Source organism: Triturus cristatus, chromosome 6 (genome assembly GCF_964204655.1).
Source record: "Triturus cristatus chromosome 6, aTriCri1.1, whole genome shotgun sequence".
NCBI classification, from domain to species: domain Eukaryota; kingdom Metazoa; phylum Chordata; class Amphibia; order Caudata; family Salamandridae; genus Triturus; species Triturus cristatus.
In genome coordinates, this window is record NC_140589.1 from 217,328,923 (window position 1) to 217,354,578 (window position 25,656).

General features: G+C 43.4%; 1 protein-coding gene across 1 annotated transcript in view; it reads right to left on the bottom strand.

The window, feature by feature from the left end:
* The window catches only part of LOC146816671 (adhesion G protein-coupled receptor F2-like), a 499,236-nt gene that overhangs the window by 150,278 nt on the left and 323,302 nt on the right, over positions 1-25,656 (bottom strand). Inside the window, exon 9 of the mRNA XM_085609542.1 lies at positions 6,033-7,424. Within this exon, the coding sequence (XP_085465668.1) occupies positions 6,033-7,424 (1,392 nt within the window). The remainder of the gene's footprint in view (positions 1-6,032; positions 7,425-25,656) is intronic.

Sequence of the window (25,656 nt, forward strand, 5' to 3'; positions counted from 1 at the left end):
AGGCAAGATCCAAAAGAAAAAGGAGATGTTCGCCAGCTATCAAAAGAGTGGTTTTACAAGGTGATGCCAAATGGCGAGAAAGTGTTGCGGTCATGGATGGTTTACTCACTCGTCAGTGAGAAATTATATTGTTTTTGCTGCCGACTCTTTCCCGCTAATCATGCTACAGACATGACATCCAAATTTGTGACTGGGTTTCAGATGTAGTGGAAACTGAGCCCGAAAGTGCATAATTATGAGACATCCGAAGAGCACTTACATTGCCTTGAAAAATGGAAAACATTGGCAGCAGGACTTAGACTGCACAAAACAATTGATGCCGAAAGTATTGCTTTGATGGACATAGAGAAGAAAAAGTGGAGAGACATCTTGCACAGGTTGCTCGATATCACATTGTTTCTTGCCAAGCAGAATCTGGCATTCCGGGGCCACAATGAAGATGAATCTTCATTGAATAAAGGAAACTTTCTTGAAATGGTTCAGATGCTTTCTAAATATGACCCAGTGCTGAAAGAGCACCTAATGAGATTAAAGCGAAGCACATGTAAACTCAAAGCATCAGTATCTTATCTTGCACCAAAAACTCAGAATGAGTTTATACATGTCCTAGCAAAATCACGTGAAGGAGAAGCTTGTCATGGATATAAAATCTGCCAGGTATTTTGGGATCATGTTCAATAGCACACCTGACACATCACACACTGACCAAATGTCTGAAGTGATCAGATATGTGAAAATCCAAAATAGGAAAGTTGAAGTAAGAGAAGTGTTTCTGGGATTTTTCCCTTTAAAGGGGAAAAAAGCTGTTGACCTCAGTTCTCATATTCTTAAAAATCTGGAAAGTGATGGACTCGACTTTATGATGTGCCGCTCTCAAGGTTACGATAATGCTGCCACCATGGCTGGAATGCAGGGGGGTGTACAAGCCATTTTCAAAAGAAAGAACAGGAAAGCTATTTTTAATGGATGTGTGGACCATTCGCTTAACTTGTGCGGCCAACACTCTTTTGCTGGCAATGCTTCGTGTGTGACTTTTTTTGGAACTCTTGAGACAATGTTTTCCTTCTTTGCTACTTCTACTCACCGATGGGATGTTTTAATGGAGCACACTGGAGTCTCATTGAAAAGACTATCAACAATACGCTGGAGTGCTCATCATGCTGCAGTAAAGGCAGTGAAAGAAAAATTTGATGAATGTGTGGCGGCAATTGAAGCTCTCTGTGATCGAGATGAAAATTTAGACACTAGAGGTACAGCCCGAGGTCTTTCGCCTGCTGTCTGCAATTTCACGTTTCTGTGCTACCTCTACTTTTGGTGTGATGTACTTGAAGCAGTTAATCTTACACAGCTGTGCCTTCAGACTAAGGGCTTCACTCTTGACAAGGTGGTGACAAAGCTAGAGACGCTAAGACTTTTTCTGTATGACGAGCAGCGCAATCATCTAGTGGAGCAGACCACTATGGAATTTCAGTAGAGAGCAGACCCAGGTTCAAGAAGAGGATGACAGGTGAGAAGACAAGAGATACTGAACTAACTCTGCAAGAAGAAAACAAGAGGGGGATGCTTGAGTGTATTGATGATTTCCATTCTGAACTCCAGATCAGATCAAGAGCCATCAACGAAGTAGCAGCCATGTTTGAGGTTGTTCAAGCCAAGAGTTTGAAATCTGCCACTAAAGAAGAGTTACTGGTTTCCATTCCAAAATTGTCCACTTTCTATGATGAGTTATCCGAGGGAGAGCTTTTATTAGAAATACCAAGGCTGAGAAGGAACCTGAAGGCAGCAGAGATTGATCTCGAAGAAGCCAAAGACTGGTCAGTATTTGAAGTTTTAAAATTCAGAGCTGAATGGGCCTTCCTAGAATCTCTCCCATATCTCTCAGTGAGCCTACAATTATTTCTAACGATCTGTGTGTCTGTGGCTTTCATGTGAGAGGTGTTTTTCAAAGCTGAAGTTTATAAAGAACTATTTGCGATCTACCATGGGACAGTCAATGCTTTCTGATCTTGCAATATTATCAATTGAAAGTGATTTGGCTAAAGGAGTTGATTTCGATGAAGTAATTAACAAGTTTGCAGCTTTAAAGGCCAGGAAAGGAAAGTTCTGATTAGTCGAGATTTAATGTGACATTGTAATTTGTACTGTTGCATACTATTCTGGCAGTTGCTGATTGTGCAAACCCAATACAGAACGGTTACAACCTTATCTCCTGTAACAGTAAAATTTAAAGTTTAATGTTAAAATAAAAATAAAAAAGTAACATATTTTCTATGTAGTTCTTAGTTCTTAACTTCTTACAGTCTTTTACCTCCGACCTTGTTGAATTCAATTTTTCTTCTATGGCCTTTGTAAATATAGGACCTACATTTACAAACGTTACTAAGGATTCTGTATGGTCCTGTTCTTTGCCAACTGTGTCCACTGGTGGACTCGGAGCGGAGGAGGTCCATGAGGTAAGTCGTGAGGGGGTGACACCATGAGTTACTCGCACCGAGTGACACCAACCCTAGTGACGCCACTGGACTGACAGAACATGAAATTGTATTCACTTAAATGGCAGACGCCCTGGAAACAAATAGTTTTGCCTCCATTTTGAAGATGTATTTATCACAGCCCTTAAAGATGCCCAGTCGGTACAATGCATACGAATTTGCATCTGTTAACATTGTGGCCATTGTGGTTTTTTTTCCCTAACTATCCGGAGAAGTTTCTCTGAACTGACTTGGGCATAAACGTGCCGTCCAAAAATATCCTACAAAGCAATATTGTAAACCCTAAGGCGCTGTCTTGAGAGGTTTGTTTTGCAATATGTTTTTGTGCTAGTGCTTTTTGAGGTGGCAGTACGGGTTGCATTGGTACAATGCTGTCGGTATTGTGATATAAAGAAAGGACTTAGCAGGTAAAACTCATCATGCAGCGGACACTGAAGTGATTTGGGACACGTAGGGTGCAGGCTGTCGAGCCTACGCCCGCCCCACTGCAAAGAAATGGACACAGGGCGTGCACCAAAATATTTAAACTATTTGACCTTAGGAATAACTTTTTCTGTGAAGCATAGCAAGGCCAAGATAATTTTAGAAATGCAGATTTCTGTCTTAAAAAAATTCAGTTTTTACCTGCAGGGGTACGCTTTGTAGTGCGTAGCGAGAGACCACCTGGAGCCCCATTAGGTCATGTGTAAGGACTCCGCACAGACAACGAGCGGCCTTTGTTTCCAGGTGACTGGAGACGACAGCTGTGCTTTTACCTGCCCTCAATCTATGGCCTATGGAACAGACCCAGGCTAAAATGGAATCACAGGTCAGCTGCTGACGTCAAGCAATCAGGACATGGCAAAGCTGTCATGTGCAGTCTGTTGGTGGCAAAAACAGACAAAGGACTCCTGCACTAAGCCTAACTTGCCACTCATCAGTGGTCCTTCGCATTTGTTAGTTCTTTCTATAGCATCTTTGACTTGTCCAGCATTGAGAACTTAAGATTTACACCACTGTTCATACAATCAATGCCTAGTTTCCGACATCATCTACGAAAACGTCACTTTCCCTGTGCGAGGACAGCAGCTGCAGTTCTTAATGTAAGATAGGATTTAAATTTCAATGCGAGCCAATTGCCAAACCCCACATCGTCTGCCCATCACTGTAATTGCACGAGTATGAGATGCACTATTAAAACATCATGTACCTGTATGTCCTTTATTAGTATCACCTAATGCTTGTTAATGTGATCAATGGTCTGCTGTATTAGTAGCTGTTTATTTGTATATCGCTGGCTGGTCTTGTTTTTTTCCATTTTAGTGATCTGTTTGGTTTTGTGTATTGGGATTTCAGTACTTGTATGACCTCAGACATGCCCTATTAAGTTGTCAATATTTGTCTTTATCCTCCCATTGTAGGTAAATGGGGTCAAAGCGTTGTATGAGGGGGGAGCTGGCCGATGCCCGACGAGTGCTAGATGAGACTGCTAGAGAGAGGGCCAAGTTTCAGATCGAACTTGGGAAATTCAAGTCTGACCTGGACAAGATAACTAAGAAGTGAGACATTTAACTTGGTGTGGTGTGAAATGCTCGATGTATGTTGCTGGTTACTGAAGTTCAGTATTTTTTTTTATTTTTGGGAACCTGATTAAGAACAGTCTCGCACATCTCAACTCTTCAAAGTTTTACTGAAAAAGTAGGCTGCAGATAAACGGGCCAAGTAGGGAAAAATAACACAACTTGCATTTTAATATGGCGGACACCAATCTTGTGGCAGTAAATAATGAAAACAAAGTTAAACAAAACAAGCCCGGCTTCAAAAGTGGTGCGTGTGCGAGCAAAAGTAAAAGCAGCGCATCTGCACATATGTTAGCAATTAACGAGAGACGCGGCGGGGGAGGGGCGGAGGAGCATTGAGAAAGCAATCCAGATGGCGCCTGATCGGGTGCTGAAAGCTGGCGGTTGCGCGCGTGCACGCCAGCGTGAACGCAAGCGCTAGGCCAGCCAAAGCCTGTGGTAGCACTTTTTAAAGCCCCTACTGAATGTCTCGCAGAGCGAGCAGCGCATGCGCTGGCTCAGCGAGACCTAAAAAGGACCCCTTCATTTAAGGAAGAGATTCAAGCCTTATCTTCATATTAGATCAATGAGATCCAACAACCTTAAACTTATCCAACTACCTCGGATTCGAACTGCTAGGAGAGGTGGAAAATCTTTTGTTTTCCTTGCCTCAAAGTAGTGGAATGCTCTTCCTCTCTGCTTGCGACGTAGTCCTTTAGAATTAGCTTTCAGAAAGATTCTAAAACTTTGCTCTTTGACTCTTATCTGGTGGGCATTTAAGTTGGGCTGGTGATATGTTGCATTGTTCTCGGACCCTTACTGCTGACCCAGATGCAGCTGTGCGCTTTACTAATGGCTTTGTATTATATTGTATTACTCTTTCAGTAGATGGCCACGTGTGGTGATGGACTTACTCTGGCTATTCGTTGATAACTGTTTTGTGACATTATTGGCTGTGTTAACCTGTGAATAGATATTGGCTTACTTTTTTATGGGTGGCGTTTGTCTCTGACTAAACGCCTCCTAAACCTCCCATCGCCCTTTTATAAGCCTCCCCCATTTTTTAATTAATGTTCTCAACTTTCCAGTCACTCCAACTGTCGCTTACACATATACCACAAGACCATATGTGTACATGTTTGGAGGTCTCAACAACTGGCGGAAGAGATCTCTGTATAGGAAAAAAGGAGCAATGGAGCCAGTGGTCTCCTCACTTAGGTAAGTGGAAAGCATTTTGTGGTCTGTGTGTAGAACTATTACAGTACCACTAAACAGACTACAAAGAACAGTTTGTGAGTAGGGCCCTATATATTTTAAGAAATGTGCAAGCATAGGCCAGTACAGCAATAACGCCTGTGACTATTTAGTCTCTTCTAGCGGATTTGAATATTTAGGCCCTAAATGCAATATTTGGTAACTTGTTTTAAAAAGTATTTGGGGCTCAATGTAATTTTCCATCACTTGGGCACATGCAATTACATCTATCTGAACCTTGCCAGAACTGAAAGTCAGAGTTAGCAATTAGTGACTAATGCATTTTGGGGCATTTATTGAAGCAAGTGGATCTGATCAACACCAGTGAAATATTTTTAGCTATAATGTCATGCAAACGAAAAACTGGAACCTGGCAAATCACTTCTTTCCTAGCTTGAGCAGCTCAACAATTCCAGGATTTATCTGTAAATTCAAGACATTGTTGCATGCTTTTTTCTAAAAGGAGCAACAGGACAACAAATTATAGAATGCAAAGAAAACCTACCTGAACAGGATGAGCTTCTCACACATGTAACTGGGAAATTTGAGACATGTGCAAAGAAATTGTTTCAGTAACACAATGGCTGATACTTTCTCAAATGATTTCAGTGAGATCAGGCTTTTCGATGTCACAGAGCCATCTTTTTGTCCTTTTACAAAGAGTACATCATTAAATTTGCAAACCAAAGATTTACACTCAATGTAGAACGTTAAATATTAAAGAATTGGCAAGACATAACAGACTTACCTGTAGCGAATTCAGAAGCGTAAATATTACGTTGAGCGCAAAAGTATTTGTTATCAAAGTCCCTATTCCAAATCCCCAGGTCAGGCCTAGCAACGGTGTTAAGACGGCGACGCTTTTAGCAATCTTGACTATCGTACTCTTCTCTTCTTTTCTTGGCTTATCTCCAACAGAAGGCCTCAGAAGTGTTATGACGACCACAGCGAGTATGACAAAATTGACAGCGACAATGGTTAGGGCGGGTACAACAAAGGCAAGGAATGCCCTGCTATTCATGATGTTCAGCCAACAGCTATTGCCTTCTCTGTAATAGCTCTGTGGCCTTGTAACAGCTACAGTAACAACTGATATGATGAGGGGGCATCCGTAGCCCAAAGTGAATGCTATGGCCAACATGGTTCTCTTTCTCATATCATGAAAAACAAAAATCAGGCGATAAAAGAGAATAAGGCCCATGGTCAGCATCCAAAAAAAAAGCGCAAGGTAAAAAAAGTGAGCAAAAAATGTAGCAGCGTCACAGGCTTGTGCTGTGCTGGTTGTTGCATTGGTGTAAGTCTGATTGGACAATTGTGGTGTGAGGCTTGCGCCAATGATGAACCAAATATCTGCAATCAGAAGCGATACTGCGATGTTGACCAAGCACACATGCCGCATGTAGGATGTTTTATGTTTGGTAACAGATTTCCAAACCAATGCCTCAATTATGAGGTAAAGAACCAAGCTTCCTATGGAAATGCCCACACCAATGTACGTGATGTACTCTAAGGCGGCCTTGCCTCCAGATGGCAAGGATGGGGAGAACGAGGAGGACGACATTAATATTGAGAAGGCAGTCAAGTGATTACATGTACAAACCACACGATCTGCGTATTCAGTGGTTTTACAGCCCTCTGTATCCCACTTTCCTGATCTGTTGGCATGGAAGTTCCAGAAGACACATGAGGCATTGGATAGCGCGCGGTTGATTTTCTGAAACATGATTGATATTTTAAAATTCTCACTTAGGTTACTGCTGTTAACAATTGTTAACATCACCAACCCATTCAAAGACTTATTTTGGTTTGTTGGCAAAATGTTATCCAACGAGGAATAAGCAACAGTGATTAAATTGGAGTTGCGAATAGTCTCTAGGGTCTCGTTGGAAATGATCACTTTCCCTGTTATATTTGCAAAAGTAAAGTTTTCTGTGTAGCTGTCAGTGTCATTAGAGACAACAATCCCTTTCAAAATGGAGGTCTCAGTGTTTTGTGTGATGCTGCCGTTTATTTGAAGGTCCCGTAAAAATTGCTCCGTCAAGTTAAGCAGCCGAGAGCCGCTCCCAATTCTCTGTGAAACGTTCACATTTGTCCAGATGTCGTCCTGCGTCACAATCGCATCTGTTACATTGAGAATACCCTGTAATGAAGAGAAAAATAACACTGTTGCATGAACACACTGTAAAGTCGTACAAAGAAGTCATCATAGAAGCAACTTGCTATGAAATAACGAGTTTGTGTTGTATTATATATATGGCTAATAGTGAATTAGGGATTCTGAGCAACATCTTAGACAACTTTAGCTTCACTGTCGCTGCCTATTTAATGTCCCTCAGGGCCCCTCAATCAAAAACATCCCTGGGATTTACTGTAATTCTATAAGTTCTCATTAAAGACTGCTTATTATCTGCTGTTGCATGTTTAATTGTTTGCAGCGCCTTTGAACCTGGCATCTGTCTGCACATTACAAGTAATAAACAATATAATACATGGGATTCTGCAAAACCAGTGTAAAAGACTGTCCTAATATTTATTTTTGTAATCGGCAACTTGTGACACCCAATCGTCGATTATAAAGAAAATACATCAGTACTCAACATTATTAGGCTGTTGCAGTTGGGTTCTGATGTCACAATGTCTGCTAACAGGGCCAGCAGCCGAGGTGAAAGGCAGGTCAGGTCACAGGCAAGCACCTTGCTTTTCTTTCTTTCACTCAATATTTTTCTAGCTTACAGTGACTAGCAAAAAGAGCAATATTTTTTTTTGCATTTCTTAGATGCCTTTAGAAAAGGTAGAACTTTTCTGCATGTTTCTACACATTCTCAGCCACTATAGTTTTTTTTTAACTGACTTGAATTGTTTCTAAAGTCTTTTTGAAACAAATATCTAACAGGTTATTAATGTGTTTAATTTGGCACTAGAGGTTCTCTTTTTTATGCACCAAGGTTTAGGTGCCTTGTGAAAGAGAAGATGGCACGTCTATGTATTACATGGGACAAAATACCCTCTGTCATGCATGATAAGGTTATTGAAAGTCACGTCAGGAGTTCCATAACCCTATAAAGAAACTCAGCCTTTGGCCTCATTCCTTTGTACGGTTATGGAACTCCTCAGTGACTTGCAATATCCTTATAGTGTACTGCAGAGGGTACTTTATCCCTTATATAATGTAAGTTCTGCATGGGCCCCAAAATCATCTACCCTTGTTTTCAACTGGTACGCAGGGGAGTAATGGGGTAGCCATGCAAAACCTGGCCTATCCTCCTTGTCCCAAATTAAAAAAAACATACACGTTCTCTGTAAGAAACGGGGTTACTGGTTGACTGGGGTGTGGGCCCTGGTCAAGCAGCAACCACAATTCTTGTCAGGGTGAAACACAAGTCAACACTAATTTAACCTGTACTCAACCTTCAGATAACTTGGCACAGAGCAGTCAGGCTTAACTAAGAAGCAATGTGTTAAGTGTTTAGGGAACACGTCAAACAGTGATAAAGTGGAAACACAACGCAAGAGAAAAATTCCAAGCCAATTTATAAACATAGAGTACACTAAAAGTGCCAATTGGGTGTAAGCCAATTTTACCATGTTTAGAGGTGAGGTGAGAGCACAAACACTTTAGCTCTAGTAAAAGGCAAAGAGCCCTAAAAGCCTACAAAAGGAGGTTTCAGAAAACCGAAGGGTGAAAGCAAAATGTTTAGGGGCAACCCTGCAGAGAAGGCCATGTCCAACATCTAAAACAATAACAATGCAAAAATGCAGTGTAAAAGGTGGTTCTGACCATCTAGTCTGCCTGGATTTTTTTGCTTTTTGATCACCTGTATTTTTGACCTTTTACTGTGGGAGAGCCTCATAATCCGTGACTCACCCACGGTAAAATCATGGTAAAATAGACTGCACATATTCACTGTCTCTTGTCTGCCTTTTAACATAAGGCCGCTGCGGCGCAGCCAGGGTAAGGGGCACTTGGCTGGTTTCATGTGAACATGTGTGCACATGAATGTGAGCGCTGCACGCAGGAGACTCCTGTCGTGCGCAGCCCAATAACTGCGCACAGGTAGTCTGGCACAGAAGGGACTATGCAGAGTTGGGTAGTGACCTGGAATAGGCCTTATAATTTGGGGGTACAAAAGTAGGGAAAGTCTGTGTGCTTTACTGTCTTTGCCTGTCGTTACGCTCCATTAAATTCCTATTGGAAATTCAGCCTTAGACCACAGCTACAGCTCCCTTTTGCCTATGGACAACAGAGTCGCACCAATGTACACTGAAACCTGTTTGGTAAGAACAATTCTGTAAAGTCTAAAATCATATCTATACAGCTAATGGGTCATCCAGAAATGTCATATTTCTTTGACTCAGCTCAAGATTGGAGCCTGGGCGTTTTGTCACCCTTCTGGGTCTGGGTTAATTACTTTTCTTTCCAACTGCAGGAACAAAGGCCTCACTCATCAAAGGAAGCAATTAGAAGTGCTTAAGTCAGTCCAGAAGGAGGGCAGGATTGGGTGAACTGACACAGGCCACTCAACAAAGGAGGAAGTCCAGACCTCTGGAGCCAAACCAGAGGGGGATCTCCTTTGAAGATTTGCTAGGAGAAGGTCCTGGCAGTGATGTCAGCAAGGAGTGGAGCTGAGACCCTGAGAGCCCATGTGGCAAGTGACTCCTGGGTGAAATCATTTTGAGTTACCCCCAGAAGACTGTGCAAGGAGTTTGGAACAGGGGCAGAGAGGTGATGTGGCACATCAGGATAGGTCAGAGGCACAGCCCTGCTAGACACTCCCAACACCATTTAAAAGGTATTGTCTGAGGGAGAGAGCCCAGGTGAATGTGCTTTTCAGCTGATTACCAGGACTGGAGGCCATGGACAATTGGAAAGAAGAACCCCCGACTGTCCCCTGGACTATGGACTCTGGCTCTGATTGACCTCAGGACCAGTGGGGCAGTCCCCAGGACCAAGGATGCTGGTCCACTTATATCCCCTGTGGACCAGTGGGGAGAAGTCCAGAGGAAGAGCAAGCAAATGGCTCGTGTTTGAAGCCAGTGAAACCATCTCCCTGCAAAATCTGTCACCCTTTGAGGCCTGGAGGTCTGTAGAATGTGTTCCAGGTTGTTGGGCTTGCCACTGTAAACAAAATGAGACCACAATCATGGAAATCGGCATAAAGGGGCTGGAGACAACCCCGCTTGAAGTTTGGTGACCTTTGACCCAGTTTCCAGTTCCGAAGTGCATGGGGCTTCACTGCCAGTTCCAGTTCGGCCTCTGGGGTGTGCCAGGTGCCAGGAGATGCCCCAAGAAGGAAGTTAAAGGGAAGCACCATTGCGCTGTCCCCCAGCATGGAGAAGGGACCCAGGACCCCATCCCTGGGACCTGTGACAGAAAATGCTAAGGGAGTGCCGTTGTTCTCCCACATGAAGGCAGTACGGGGATTAGGACCCCATCTCTGGACCTCATGATGGAAAGTGCCAGGTGAGTGCCATCAAACTCCATCACTAGGGCAGGAGGGGTACCAGGACCCCATCCTTATGCCCCACTGAAAAAGTATACAGGGAGCATGCTGTTCTCCCCTTGCTATCCTGCAGTGGGGCCCAGGACTCCATCTCTGGGCCCAGGCGGCACCTGAAGAGGAGGGGGAGTGCTGCCCCGCTCTCCCATGTGGCCTGATCACCCAGGAAGGTCAGGCAGTGAGTCCGTGTCTGCCTGCTGGAGTGGGCAGACCTGAGTCAAGTGCCGGCTCCTGCGTCAGTAGGTGAGCATGCTGGTAGTGTGGGGAGCCATGGTTGAGCTCCCCGAGCTCCTCTCCAATGCTGGCAGATGCACACAGAGTGTACAGGTGGGACTGGGCACCCTGAGGAAAAGAAAATCATGGCACAAATCTGCATACAATGGAAATACCTGCACCAAGGATGCAGCTCACTAGGGCGCAGCGGGAGAGCTGCTGCCACTATAAAATTCATACGCTCGCGATGGAATGCTCCATAATAGCCTGTTAGGCCTGGTTGCCTTTGTGGATTCAAAGCCCTCATTCTCAGCTCGTGCTGGTCCCAAGAGGCTGGGGTTGCCACCAAAATGCAACAAAAGTGCAGGGACTCCTCCCAGGGCCGGCTTCAACGCTGGTGGCGCCCGGTGCGACAATCACTTTTGGCCCCCCCTTGTCCCATGACCAACTCCTCTGATTCACAATCACCTGCAAAAGTGCCTCTCATCTCTCTTATCATAAGATATTGTTAAGCACAGTGCCAACCCCGAGGTCACAGCGTCCCCCTCCACAGGTCAGCGCCCAGTGCAGCCGCACCAGTCGCTCTGCCCTAAAGCCAGCCCTGACTCCCCCCAAAATAACTCCAGAGTCTCCCCCCTAAGTTGGGTGGGACTCAAAAATTACAACCCCTCAAGGAGTTTTGAGGTTTTCTAAGCATTTCCCAGGTTGGAACTTTTGTTATATATTTGGGCATGCTACGTCCTCTAGGGGAAAATGCAATGGATGCAGTCTCTGTGCCTGAAAGTGTTCAAATGTGAATATTCTTATTGGCAGGCACCCTCTAGGCATGCACAGTGGCAATTGCACAGTTGTGAAATTTTAAATATGAATTCCTTTAGGGACTATGTTTAACATTCAAGATGATATGCTGAATGTGATTCCAAAGTGTTTGTTTCAAGCACCCTCTAGGGGTGAATGATTATAATTGCATAGTGTTGTAAATATAAATGTGATGCCCTTAAGGGGCTGTGATTAAATCGTTTTATTCATGCTAACCGTTATGATGAGTACGCCACACTCCCAGTCATGCTAGACATTCTCTCTTGCAATTCTTTAGTTAAATACTGAGATGAAAGCCACTCATGATCAAAGTTTGCATGCTTTATTGTCAGTATTAAGTGCCCTCAGTCATGGTTATATGTGAATATTGCATGTATTTCCATAATGAAATGCTTGTTGAGATAAGGAAGTTAACAGCCACTCGCTTTGGTGCCAGTAAAATGCTCTTACTCCAAGTTATGTTCAACCCTAGCATTTAGGGAAAAGATCATGTTTAAACATGTGGGTTGTGGTACTAGACCCCCTCCTCCATTGGCAGGGGTAACAATGATTATGTAATGACATCCAAAAGTAATTCCTTCAGCTTGTGCAAATTTGTAAATTACTGTATATTAATAACCCAATTGCTGCTAGGCCTCTCCCCCCCCCTCAACGTGCCAAGCCATGCCAAATGTGCGTCCTTTTCTTCTAACATCTTGAGGATTCAAAAGGTACCCAGGCTTTGTGGATTTCCTTTGAGGGGACCCAGAAATTAGCCAAAATACAGCAATTTCTTTTTTTGTCTTTAAATAGGGAAAAAGTGCTGCAGAAGAAAGCGTCTGTTTGTTTCCCTGCAAATGGATTTGTGGTGCTTAATTCCCCATCTTCTTAGCTTTCAGGGACAGGCAGAATGTCGTCAGAAAAACAACTTTTTTTACCCAGTTTTGGCTTTTTATTGGTACATAGCCTATTTTTGCTATTATTTGTGATTTGAACCTCCTTCCAGTTAGTGGTAGAAATGGGTATGAATGAATGAATGAATGAATGAATGAATGAATGAATGAATTGAGTTTTATAGAGCGCACGTAGCTGCCCTGAGGCGTCCAAGCGCTAAGATTACCAACTGAGGCTTAGGTTGCTTTGAGGGAAGGATATCTAACCCATCTACTAATTGATGAACAGAAGCGTTTTCAGCTGTTTGCGGAAGGAACTGAGGTCAGGGTTGGACCTTAGATGCTGGGGAAGAGCATTCCACAGCTTGGCCACATTAAAGGAAAAGGAGCGGCCTCCCGATCTTGATTTCTTTATTTTCGGCACAATGGCCAGATTGGCAGAGGTTGAGCGCAGCTGTCTGGCAGGATGATAAGGTGTAATAAGGGGGAGATTAATTACTGGGCCTGAAGACCAGAAGGCCTGATGTGCAATGCAAAGTGATTTGAAATTAACTCTTTCCCTAACGGGAAGCCAGTGCAGTCTCTTTAGGCCGGACTTTACTGATGATCTGCGGGGGATTTGTAGAAGAGTCCGTGCGGCGCAATTCTGTATCAACTGCAGTCTGCGTAGAGTGAAGTCAGGGGCTCCCAGATATAAAGCATTCCCGAAATCCAACCGTGACTGGATCAGGCCCAGAACCACGGTCTTTCTTGCCTCGAAGGGGAGTAGAGGGAGGATCTTTCTGATGACTCTAAGCAAGGAAAGATCCCGGAAAGCTAAACATTTCTGAAAACAAGACAACATTCTGGAATTTAGTAAGCAGTCATTCGTGTAGATCCTTCACGTTTTGTTTATAGAAACTAACAGTTGAAAATAAAAAATATTGAAATTGAGTTGAAAAAAACAGCCATTTGTGCCAACGTTTTCATCTTTATCTTCTTCTAAGTATGACAGATTTTTTAAAGCAATATAACGTTACATCTGCTGGGCCCTTCTGGTTTGATGTGAATTAGAGGTCATTTCTCCAAATGACTTCTTTTTTACACATTGTCTTACATCTGAAAGGTAGAAATGCAAAGAAGGTCAATTGGTAATAACACTTGTTCTACTGTTCCCCATAGTCTCCCGATACAAATACTATATCACTTGTGTGTGTAGGCCTAGTGCCTGCGACAGGACACATCACATTTTTCCAGGGAAAACTGATCCTTTTTTTTGCAATGTGCCTTCCTGTGGAGTTTGGACCCTAGCTCCGCCGGAAGCTAGGGAAACCTAGCAAGCCTCTATATTTTTTAAAACTAGACTCCCAAAGGAATCCAGGATGGGGTAACTTGTGTGGCTTTTACTAGGTTCTGTTATCCAGAATCCTTTGCAAACCTCAAACTTTGTCAAAGAAACTACATTTCCTCACATTTCAGTGTCGGAAAGTTCTGGAAGCTGCGAGGAGGCACAAACTTATACCCATCCAGCATTCACCAAAGTCTCCCGATAAAAATGGTACCTCACTTGTGTGGGAAGGCCTAGTACTCGCAGCAGGAAACGGCCCAAAACGGAACTTGGACGCATCACATTTTTAAGGTGAAAACTGACCCTTTTTTTGCTGTGAATTTTGGACCCTAGCTCAGCTGGCACCCAGGAAAGCCTAGCAAACCTATACATTTTTAAAAGCTAGACACCGAGGGAAATTGAGGATGGGGTGACTTGTGTGGGTCTCACTAGGTTCTGTTACCCAGAATCCCTTGCAAACCTCAAACTTTGTAAAAAAAACCCACATTTTTCTCTCATTTCTGTGATGGAAAGTTCTAGAATCTGTGGGGAGCCAGAAACTTCCAGTCAGCTAGCATTCCACAAAGTCTCCTGATAACAATGGCACCTCACTTGTGTGGGTTGGCTTAGTACCCGTGACAGGAAACTGCCCTAAACGAGACATGGAAACATCACATATTCCAGTGAAAATTGACTATTTTTTTTGCAGTGTGCCTAGTTGTGGATTTTGCACTCTAGCTCTGCCAGCACCTAAGGAACCCTAGAAAACCTATAAATTTTTTAAAACTAGACATCCAGGGGAATTCAGGAAGAGGTAATTTGTGTGGCTGTAAGCAGGTTCTGTTACCCAGAATCCCTTGCAAACCTCAAACTTTGTAAGAGAAAAACATATTTTCCTCATATTTCTGTGATGGAAAGTTCTGGAATCTGCGGGGAGCCACAAACTTCCAGCGTTCCCCAAATTCTCCCAATAAAAATGGCACCTCACTTGTGTGGGTAGTCCTAGTATCCACAACAGGAAACGTCCCTAAATGCGACACAACACATATTCCAGTGAAAGTTCTGGAATATGCGGGGAGCCACAAACTTCCACCCACCCAGTATTCCCCAAAGTCTCTTGATAAAAATGGTACCTCACTTGTGTGGGTGGGCCTAGAACCTGTGACAAGAAATGCCCAAAATGCAACATGGACATATCACATTTTCCTGTGAAAACAGACCCTTTTTTTCGCGTGTGCTTAGCTGTGGATGTTGGACCCTAGCTCTGCCGACACCTAAGGAACCCAAGCAAACCTATACATTTTTGAAAACTAGACAGTTTGGGAAATCCAGTATGGGCGACTTGTGTGGCTCCCATTAGGTTCTCTTACCTAGAATCCCTTGCTCACCTCAATCTTTGTAAAAGAAAACAACACATTTTCCTCATATTTCTGTCATGGAAATTTCGGTATTCCGGCGTATCCACAAACTTTCACCCACCCAGTGTTTACCTATGTCTCCCAATAAAAACAGTACCTCACTTGTATGGGTAGGCTTAGTGCCCTTGACAGGAAACGCCAAAATGCTAAGTGAACACATCACATTTTTCCAGTGAAAACTGACCCTTTTTTTAACAATGTGACTAGCTGTGAGTTGTGGACCCTAGCTCAGCCGGCACCTAGGGAAACCTAGCAAACCTATACATTTTTTAAAAGTAGACACCCAGAGAAATTCAGGATGGGGTGACTTGTGTGGCTATCACTAGGTTCTGTTACCCATAATCCCTTGCAAACCTCAAACTTTGTCCCCCAAAAATGTTCTTCACATTTCTGTGATGAAAAGTTCTGGAATCTGTGGGCAGCCACAAATCTTCAGTCAGCCAGCATTCCCCAAAGTCTACCAATGAAAATGGTGTCTCACTTGTGTGTCTTTGTCTATAACCCGTGACAGGAAACCCCTAAAACGCAACATGGACACATTACATTTTCCAGTGACAATTGACACTTTTTTACGCAATGTGCCTAGCTGTGGATTTTAGACTCTAGCTCTGCTGGCACCTAAGGAACTCTAGCAAACCTATATATTTTTAAAAACGAAACATCCAGGGGAATCCAGGAAGAGGTGACTTGTTTGGCTCTCACCAGGTTCTTTTACCCAGAATACCTTGCAAACCTCAAACTTTGTAAAAAAAACACATTTTCCTTGCATTCTGTGTTGGAATGTTCTGGAATCTGGTGGATCCACAAACTTTCACCCATCCAGTATCCGCCCAAGTCTCCAGATACAAATGGTGTCTCAGCATTCCCCAAAGTCTCCAGATAAAAATGGTACCTCACTTGTGTGGGTAGGCCTTGTACCCACAACAGGAAACGGCCCAAAAGGCAACGTGGACACATCACATTTTTCCAGTGAAAACTGACCCTTTTTTCCTAATGTACCTAGCTGTGGATTTTGGACACTAGCTCTGCCTGCACCAAAGGAAACCTAGCAAACCTATTGTTTGGCTCTCACCAGTTTTTTTTACCCAAAATCCATTGCAAACCTCACACTTTGTTAAAGAAAATAAATTTTCCTCACATTTCTGTGTGAATCCACAAACTTTCACCCACCCAGCATTCCCTAAAGTCTCCCGATAAAAAAAGTGCCTCACTTGTGTTAGTAGGCCCAGTTTCCGCGACAGGGATTGGCGAAAAACATACTGTGAAGACTTCAATACTTTGATTACAAAAAAAACTTGTTTTGTGAGCGAGTCACCTACTTTTTTGATCCCGGGCTCGGCTTCCACGTAGGGAAATCCACCAGTCCCAAACATTTCCAAAATGTAGATACCCTGAGAAGTCCAGGATGGTGTGACTTGTGAGGATTCCCCAATGTTTTACTACCCAGAATCCCCTGCAAACCTAAAATTTAGCTGACAAAAATCACTTTTTCTCACATTTCTGTGTGGGAAAGTTGTAGGATCACTAGTTTGATGCACATTTCCTACCACCCTGACTTCCACCTGGTCTCCTGATAAAAATGGTACCTCACTTGTGTGCGTGGACCATGTACCCACAGCAGGGAAGGGCCCAAAACGACCTGTTTTTGCAAGGGACCCACCTGCATTTTTGGTCCCAGCTACAAACAAAAAAAAGGAAATCCCTCTGCTGTTTGCAGCAGAGGGATTTAGTACACCTGTGCACATGACGGAATGGTTCCGTCATGAGCACAGGTGCTCATGCACACCGAAGGGGTTAAGTAGTGTGTGTATAATTAATATACTTTTCTTTTTCAAAATAAAAAGCACAGACTGGACAATCATTTATTGTGTGCTATTATAGTGTAGCTGTGAATTGTGAATACTACCCCACACCACCTCCATTGAGTAGGCCTTGGACTGCTCTGCTTTGCTACCCTGTGAGAGTCAAGCACTACAATGAGGTGTGTGCTTACCAAGGAAGGACAAATGTTGACCCATTACTTGTATAGGCCACACAACTAATGACTCATTTTCTAACATGCAGTCAAAAAACAAAATAGCGCGCAATTATTCTCATAACATCATCACTACATTAAAATGCAACACAGCAAATATGCAGAAATATTCTTGTCACATATCAGTAATTTGATTTCACATTACAGTGGTAAAAGGTGTTTACATACAAAGTGCCCAAGTTACACCAAGGAAAATGTCATAGTGCTAGCTAAAAATGATTTGTGATCCTTTCCCCAGTATCTTCTGCAGCATCATGTTTAATGCTTGGCTACCTACAGAAACAATAAAGGTTGTGTGCCCCTTGAGGCATGCTGTTCTCAAAATATGTTCTCTGGTTGGCCTGTGTCTCATTGCCAGCAGGGCTTGTGTTAGATGTGTTCTTGGGAATGCTTGTCTGCCCTGTGACTTGGTTATGCTAAAGTAAAAGCCGCCAGTGGGTGAACTGTATCATAACTTATCAATGTTATTGTGTTTTGTGAATTTGCTTCACAGCGGAGCATCACTGATTGCTTTAATTGCCATGACATGCTTCTCTCAAATTAGTCTATGTATACAATTAAGTAATAGTGCTTATGGTATCTTTTCATTCAACTAAATCACACCTGTGAAATGCCCACTTTCATGGACTGTATCTAAATCACATGAATCATTAACAAGAGCTGTCACCTATTTCAACCTTTATTTTCTTTCTCTCTCTGTCTCTCTCTTGTAAAAATATTTTCACAGAAATTGATTATGTAACTAGGTAGTAATACATTGACACATGCTTTGCTTTTTAGGTTTATGGGACCCTCATTGCATTTCATTTATCCACATTTCGACATGCACATTTTTCCTTTATAAATGTATGCTTTATTTACTATTAATTACTATCTTTACCAAATATCATTTGCTTTACTATGGGCTGATATTGCACTAATAGCTCATGTATCATGTGTTATTATGAATTATGATACATAACATATTTTAGCGAACAGAACTCAAATGGTAATTCTGCATTCTATATCAATTCAAAATCACTTTATTTCGGTTACAAAAGAAGCCATAAAAACACATCACAAATATACACCCAATAATCCATTACATTAAAATAATAATAAAACATATATGCATCACTGTCAAAAAGCACACAACAAGCAATGCCACAAAATGCCATAGTCATAACTAACTAGGTTAAATCAGCCCCCAATAGGCAAATATTGTTTGCTTCACTATGGGTTGCTATTGCACCAATTGCTCATGTATCGTGTGTTCTGAATTAAGATACATAACATATTTTAGAGAATGTTGAACATAATTCAAATGGTATTCTGCATTCTATATCAAAATCCTGAAGTTTAACTGTTTCATAATAACCAGAGAGGAGTATTTAAGATTGATACAAACCTCTTCTAAAAGAGACATCTTCATTTTTCCTTCCTAGCTTTGTTCGAGCTGTGTACTACAAACATCTTACCTGATAGGCAGGAAGTCTTACTGCCAGAAAATATCTGCATTTTTTCTCAGCTCAGAACACCATAACAGAGAGTGACAGTAACCTTCTCTAAGAACAGGAGCAGGTAAAAACAACTTTGGTATGCATGTCAGAGAACACCTACAAACCCAGATGACACTTTGGTAATAAGACGGTTTAGCTGAGGGTTCGAAAGGAAAGGTTTTTTATAATAGACTGGATTTCATAATTCAGTGCTTTGATTTAATGAATGCCATTCAAAATGTTACATTTCTTTTTCTTTATTGTTTAATAGCCAGCTGTATTGCCACTATTATTTTTATTTTCACAGTAACATCTAGACATGTACTCTGCACAAGATCATTATTGTTACTAGATCACAAGGGTAATGTTACCCATGAGAATATCTACATGTGTACGTTTACTCTATACTATGGGCCTTATTAAGATGTCGGTCGGAAAGACTCCGAATGACATTTGGATTTTTCTATACCGTGTCGGAAACCATGTTTACAACAGACTCAGAAACATTACCGACCGACTGATTACGATAGAAGTTAACCGTTCGGTCTTTCCGACTCGGTTCCGACTGGCATTCTGAGGCTCCGATCCGGTCAAAGCCCAATCGTACATCTCCATGGACTACATTTGTGATCGATGTATTACGATGTCAGATTCGAACATCCTTTCCGATTGGTTTGTCCGATATGGATTGGCTGTCAGAAACTGACTTTGGCATCCCGTAGAAGGTCCCCATTCACCCTGAGGCCTCCGGTTGGGGCCCATGGCGGTACCTAAGGGACCCCCCTTTAAAACCATGCACAGTGTGGCAGGTACTAGGGGGTGCCTGCGACATGGTGCAAGGTGTTCTGCAACCGCCCCTTTTTTCAATGGGAGGCTGTGTTGTCGGTCAGAACACAGGCTCCCATTAAAATCCTGCGCTGGCGGTCTGCTCGAAGAGCAGCTGGGCATTTCCGCGGCACATTAAAGGTGTTTAAACTCTCTCGTTTGGGGCATTAAACCATAGTGGGTGCCGTCGAAATTTGTGTAGCGGCTGGCCCGGCCGCCGAAATGCCCAGCTGCTCTTCGAGCAGACCGCCAGCGCCGGATTTCCTGCGCTGCTTGGGACAGAGAGTCCGGTGTGTGGGAGCAGAAAGGCAACGGAGGCAAGACTTTCCCCCATCGAGCAACCCACTGGGGTAGCAGACTTTGTTTTATTTTAAATCTCGACAGCACCCACTGTGGTTTAATGTTGGGGAACTACACGGACCAGGAGGCTTTGTGGCCACACCCACTGGGGTGGGTCCTTTATCAGGTGTTCCTCATTGCCTGCCGGGGTTTTTGAACTTGCCAGTGATCAAGGGCAGAAGGCTGCCCGAAACGCGTTTGGCCTTACATGATTCACGAGAGGATAAAGCTGCTCTGTGTTGCCAACCTGCACATTAAAGGTGTTTAAACACTCTCGTTTGGGGCATTTCTTCAGGGGGCAACCTTGTGGAACTATATATATTATCTACTGGCGGTCGCCAGTAGATAGTTATAGTTAGGACCGTGTTTCCATAGGAAATCCGCAACATTCTATTTGGAATAACTTTGGCGCCAGTTGACGAATCCTCGCAAAAGTTTCAAAATAGGTGGGGCGCTCCACTCCGCTCCTACCCTGAAAGTCTTGGGGTGATTCGTCAAGCGGGGGCCGAGAAAAAAGGGGGGTCCCAAAACGCGTTTTCCCCATGCATTTTTCCATAGGACCTTCAGTCGAAGGTACAGCCCGAACGGCTGAACAGAATTACTTGAAATTTGGCAGAGAGGTAGTCCTCAGGTCAGGGAAGTGCCTTTTGCAGGTCTGGTGTCAATCTGTTCAGTAGTTCCTGAGAAAATCAAAAGTAAAATCATATATATATGTGGGCGAAGCCTAACCACACATCTCATCCTGAGATCTGATTGGCTGTCAGCACTTCATCCAAGAAGTGTTGGCAGCCATCTTGGGACCAATATACATGATAGCACCTCATTAAAAAGCATTGCAGTTAATAGAAGGTTTTAAGACTTTAGTTACATTATAAATCATTTGTTGATGGTACCATACTCATTTTAGGAATTGTGGTATGTTCTAAGGTGATTTCACCATGTGAAAAAGCCTTCTGCTGGGATATCATGATTGAGAGAAAAATATTTTCTCATGCTTTTCCCACAGAGGTTTGGAAGGTAATCTGTAAGCTAAACTGAGAGCTTATTTTCTGTAAATTCACATTATCTTTCTCAGTCATGTGAGAATAAAGTCTGACATTCTCAGTAAAACATGTACATCCAACAAGGGCAGAGACTGTCAGTTGATTCCTTTGTGTTCTACAGCAGCTTCCCAGAGTGTTCCAAAGAACAACTAGAGCGCTAACAGTCCTACTTATGATAAACGTATGGCACACCTGAAGCCATCTTGCTTGGATTAAAGTGGTAACTCTTAAAACATTTAATTTAAAAAGGAACAAAATGAGGGGGTTAATTTTTCCATAAAAAGTATGATTAGTGCTGCAGAAAGAAAAATTAGGGCACATTTTGAGTGACTTCTCAAATCCTCTTCTATTTTATTAAAAAATTCTGACATGCAGACTGAAACATGCACTTTCAATACCAGCAGCAGTTTTCCCTGGTGAGCAGTAGCTTTACCACAGTGATCTAATTAGCAAAAAAAGTGCTAACATTCTGAATTTATGGCAAATGTGTGACACATCTGAATGCCTTCTTGATGGAATCAAAGTAAAAAACTGAAAGTATTTCCTACTGAGGAGACTGCAGTGAATGAGGAAATTAGGGAACTTCATAACAAATAAGTCTCCCAAGATGGCCACCAGAGACAAAAGAGCCCAAATGTAGCCCAAATATCACCCAGATGTAGCCCAAGTATAGCCCAATGACAGAATGTCCCAGAGTGTTCTTAAAAACAACTAGAGCGCTTACTGTCTTCATTATGATAAAAGTATGGCACACCTGAAGCCATCTTGATTGGAATAAACTGGTAACACTTAAAACATTTAATTTAAAAAGGAACACAATGAGGGGTTTCATTTTGCCATAGAAATTATGATTAATGCTGAAGAAAGAAAATGAGGGCACATTTTGAGTGACTTCTCAAATCCTCTTCTATTTCATTAAAAAATTCTGACATGCAGACTGAAACATGCACTTTTAATACCAGGAGCAGACTTCCATGGTGAACAGTAGTTTTACTACAGTGATCTAATGAGCAACTAGAGTGCTAACATTCAGAATTTATGGCAAATGTGTGACATATCTGAATACCTGCATGATGGAATCAAAGTAAAAAACTGAAAGCATTTCCTACTGAGGAGACTGCAGTACATGAGGAAACTAGGAAACTTCATAACAAATAAATCTCCCAAGATGGCCACCGGAGACAAAAGAGCCCAAATGTAGCCCAAAATCACCCAGATGTAGCCCAAATATAGCCCAATGACAGAAGTGTGCAAAACACTTATTATTTTGTGTTTTTGCAGTGTTTTATAGTGCAGACTTGTCAGGTATTGGAGTGCTTTACATGTAGACATGTAGACATTGTAGACATGGGGAGACTAAGTGATTTGACCAGAATCACAGAATGTCAAGCTGAAGCAGAAACTCCAACCTGGTTCCCCAGTTGCAAAGTCTGCAGTTCTGGAAGTAACACCACATCCTCTCCCCTAAGTGCAACCTTTAATCAAGTGGTCAACTGGATAAAAAAACATAAAGATAACAAATAATTTAAAAGTGCTTTGTCGCTATTTGAAAACTCAGAAAATATGTCCTTATTTTAGTCTTTTAGAGCACTAACCATAATTTTGATGCCAATAAGACCCTCTCATATATGTAATTTCTAAAGGAAATGCTCTAGGTATTACAGTTTTGATTACATCAAGATGACGTCAGGCGTTCCACACTTTTGTAATAAATATAGAATGTTAGCAATCTAGTTGTTCATTAGGATACTGTTGAGAGGCAGAGGCCAGGGGCACGGACTCTGAAAATTGAAGGCAGGTAGGAGGGTGCAAAGGCAACAATTTAACCACACTGAGCAGGCAGGAAGGGCCGTGGCAGCACAACAGACTATGGAGGGCAGTGGAAAGGGGGGCAGGGGCAACAAATCAACAATACAGGACTTGCAAGAGAGGCTGTGGCAATGTAATAGACCATTGTGGGCAGAAGGAAGAGGCAATGGTAGTACAACCATACATGCCAACAGACCCTATTCAGCCAGGAAACGTCCAATGTTTTTAAGCTCAAATGGGCTTTATTTGATCTGTCTCCTATCTACAATCTCCTCTTTTTCAATGTAACTCAAAGGGGAAAATCAATACCCCAGTTTTTTTCAAAATCTCCCTCTTACCAAGTTCAAAATGTTCGCAAGTATGGTACATTGGATCATGGAAGGAAATGGGGTAGGGACATGGACTTGGATAACAGAGAACAGAGGGGCAAGAGGCAATGGTAGCTAGCTGACCATAATGCACAGACAGGAGAGAAAGCTGCAGCATAACAGACCATAAAGGGCAGGAGGGACGGATCAGGGGCATTACAATGGAACAGACAAGCCAGGAGGGAGGGAGTAGGGGTCTGCACATGTAAACAGAGGGCTGGGGGCAAGGGGGAAGGGCAGGAGCAGCAAGATAGCCATGGAGGTCAGGCAGGATGGGCACTAGAAGCAAGACACACCATGAAGAGCAACAGTGAGACTGTGATGGCATACACACAGACCATGGAGGGAAGGTGGGAGGGGGTCAGGGGCAGCTAACTGACCACACAGGGAAGGTGGGAGGGGCCATGGCAGCACAGAAGACCATGCATGGCAAGTGGGAGGGTTAGTGGCAGCACAATGGCTATGATGGGCAAGAAGGAGGGTGCAGGGGCATGCACAAAGGACGATGGAGGATAGAAGGGAGGGTCAGGACCTGTGCACAGACAAGAAAGTTCAGGGGAAGGGGCCTCACAACAGACCGCACGGGGCAGGCAGGAGGAGCAGTTGCAGCACAACAGACCAGGGAGGGCAGAAGGGTGTGGCAGTACAATGGACCATGTAGGACAGGAGGAAGAGGATAGGGGCATGGCATGTGGACAGGCAGGGTGGAGGTGGCAGGGACAGGTTACAGTCATCTGGCAATGCTAGGCAGGTGGGAGGGGAGTGGCAGCTCAACAAAACACTCAGAGTAGATAGGAGTGGCAGGTCCATGGAACATGGTGGGCAAAAAGGATGGAGCAGGGGCATTATTATTATTATTATTATTATATATGAATTTATTAAGCGCGCAGCTACCCGTGGGTTTCCCGGCGCTAGTCAGACAAGAGTGTTTAAGAGACCGATTACAGAGAAAACAGCCAGGTCTTTACTCCTTTGCGGAATTTAAGATAACACGTTTCAGACCGTAAGGGAATTGGAAGCGAATTCCAGAGCGAGGTCGCCAGGTAAGAAAAAGAGCGACCACCAACTCTAACACGCTTAAAACGGGGAACAGAGAATTTACATTGAGTAGAAGATCTGAAAGTGCGAGAGGGACAGTATTGATGGACTAAGGTGGATAGATAGTGAGGGGCTTTACCAGCTTTAATACGGTGCATGAAGCATAAAGCTTTGAATTTAGACCTAGATTCTATGCGCAGCCAATGCAGGCTGCGCAAGGAAGAGGAAACAGAAGAGGTTCTAGGCAAATTGCAGAGTAAGCGGGCAGCCATGTTCTGGACCACTTGAAGCTTACGGGAAACCTCCTTGCAGGCACCCAGAAGTAGAACATTACCGTAGTCCAGGCGCGATGTCACCAAGGCCTGGACCACAGACTTCTGGGTGTCGGGGGGAAGCATCCATGTGATCTTCCTCAGCCACCTGATGATGGTGGTACAGGTGGCTGCTACTTTAACCACATGTTGCCTCATGGATAACTGACTATCAAAGAGGACCCCGAGATTACGTGCTGCTGTTGCTGGCACCGGTAGTGGTCCCATTTGCTGAGGCCAATGTTGTGGGCCCCAGAGAGCGGAATCCGGACCGAACAGGAGCAGCTCCGTTGTGTCGCCGTTCAATTTCAGTTTGTTAGTCAGCATCCAGTTGGCGATATCAGCAAGACCAGAACAAAGAGAGGAGGAAGAAGAGTGCTGATTCGAAGAGAGAGAGAAAATAATCTGGGTATCGTCTGCATAAGAAAAAATAGATAGTCCCGACTGTTCAGCAAGAAAAGCAAGGGGTCTTACATAAAGGTTAAAAAACAAAGGACTAAGAATCGAACCTTGGGGGACACCATAAGGGGAGTTATGAACAGTGGACACCGCAGAAGAAGAAAAAACTTGAAAAGTGCGATCAGAAAGAAAATTAGAAATCCAAGCCATTGCGGGACCGTCAATCCCAACAGACCTCAGAGCAGAAAGAAGGATGGTATGGGAGACGGTGTCAAACGCGGCACTCAAATCCAAGAGGATGAGTGCCACCGTCTCCCCTCTGTCTACATGACGTCTGACTGTCTCGGAAACTCCTAGGAGGGTGGACTCCGTGGAAAAACCCGCCCGAAAACCAGATTGGGAGGGATGAAGAACATTTGCTGATTCGATGTGAGTGGTTAGGTGGCGGTTAACATGCTTCTCCAATATCTTCGAGAGACAGGGAAGCAAGGAGATAGGGCGAAAGTTGGCTGGGTTACTGGGATCCGCGTTAGCTTTCTTAAGGAGCGGGACCACCATCGCATGTTTCCAGGCATTGGGAACAATTGCCTCCATAAGAGAG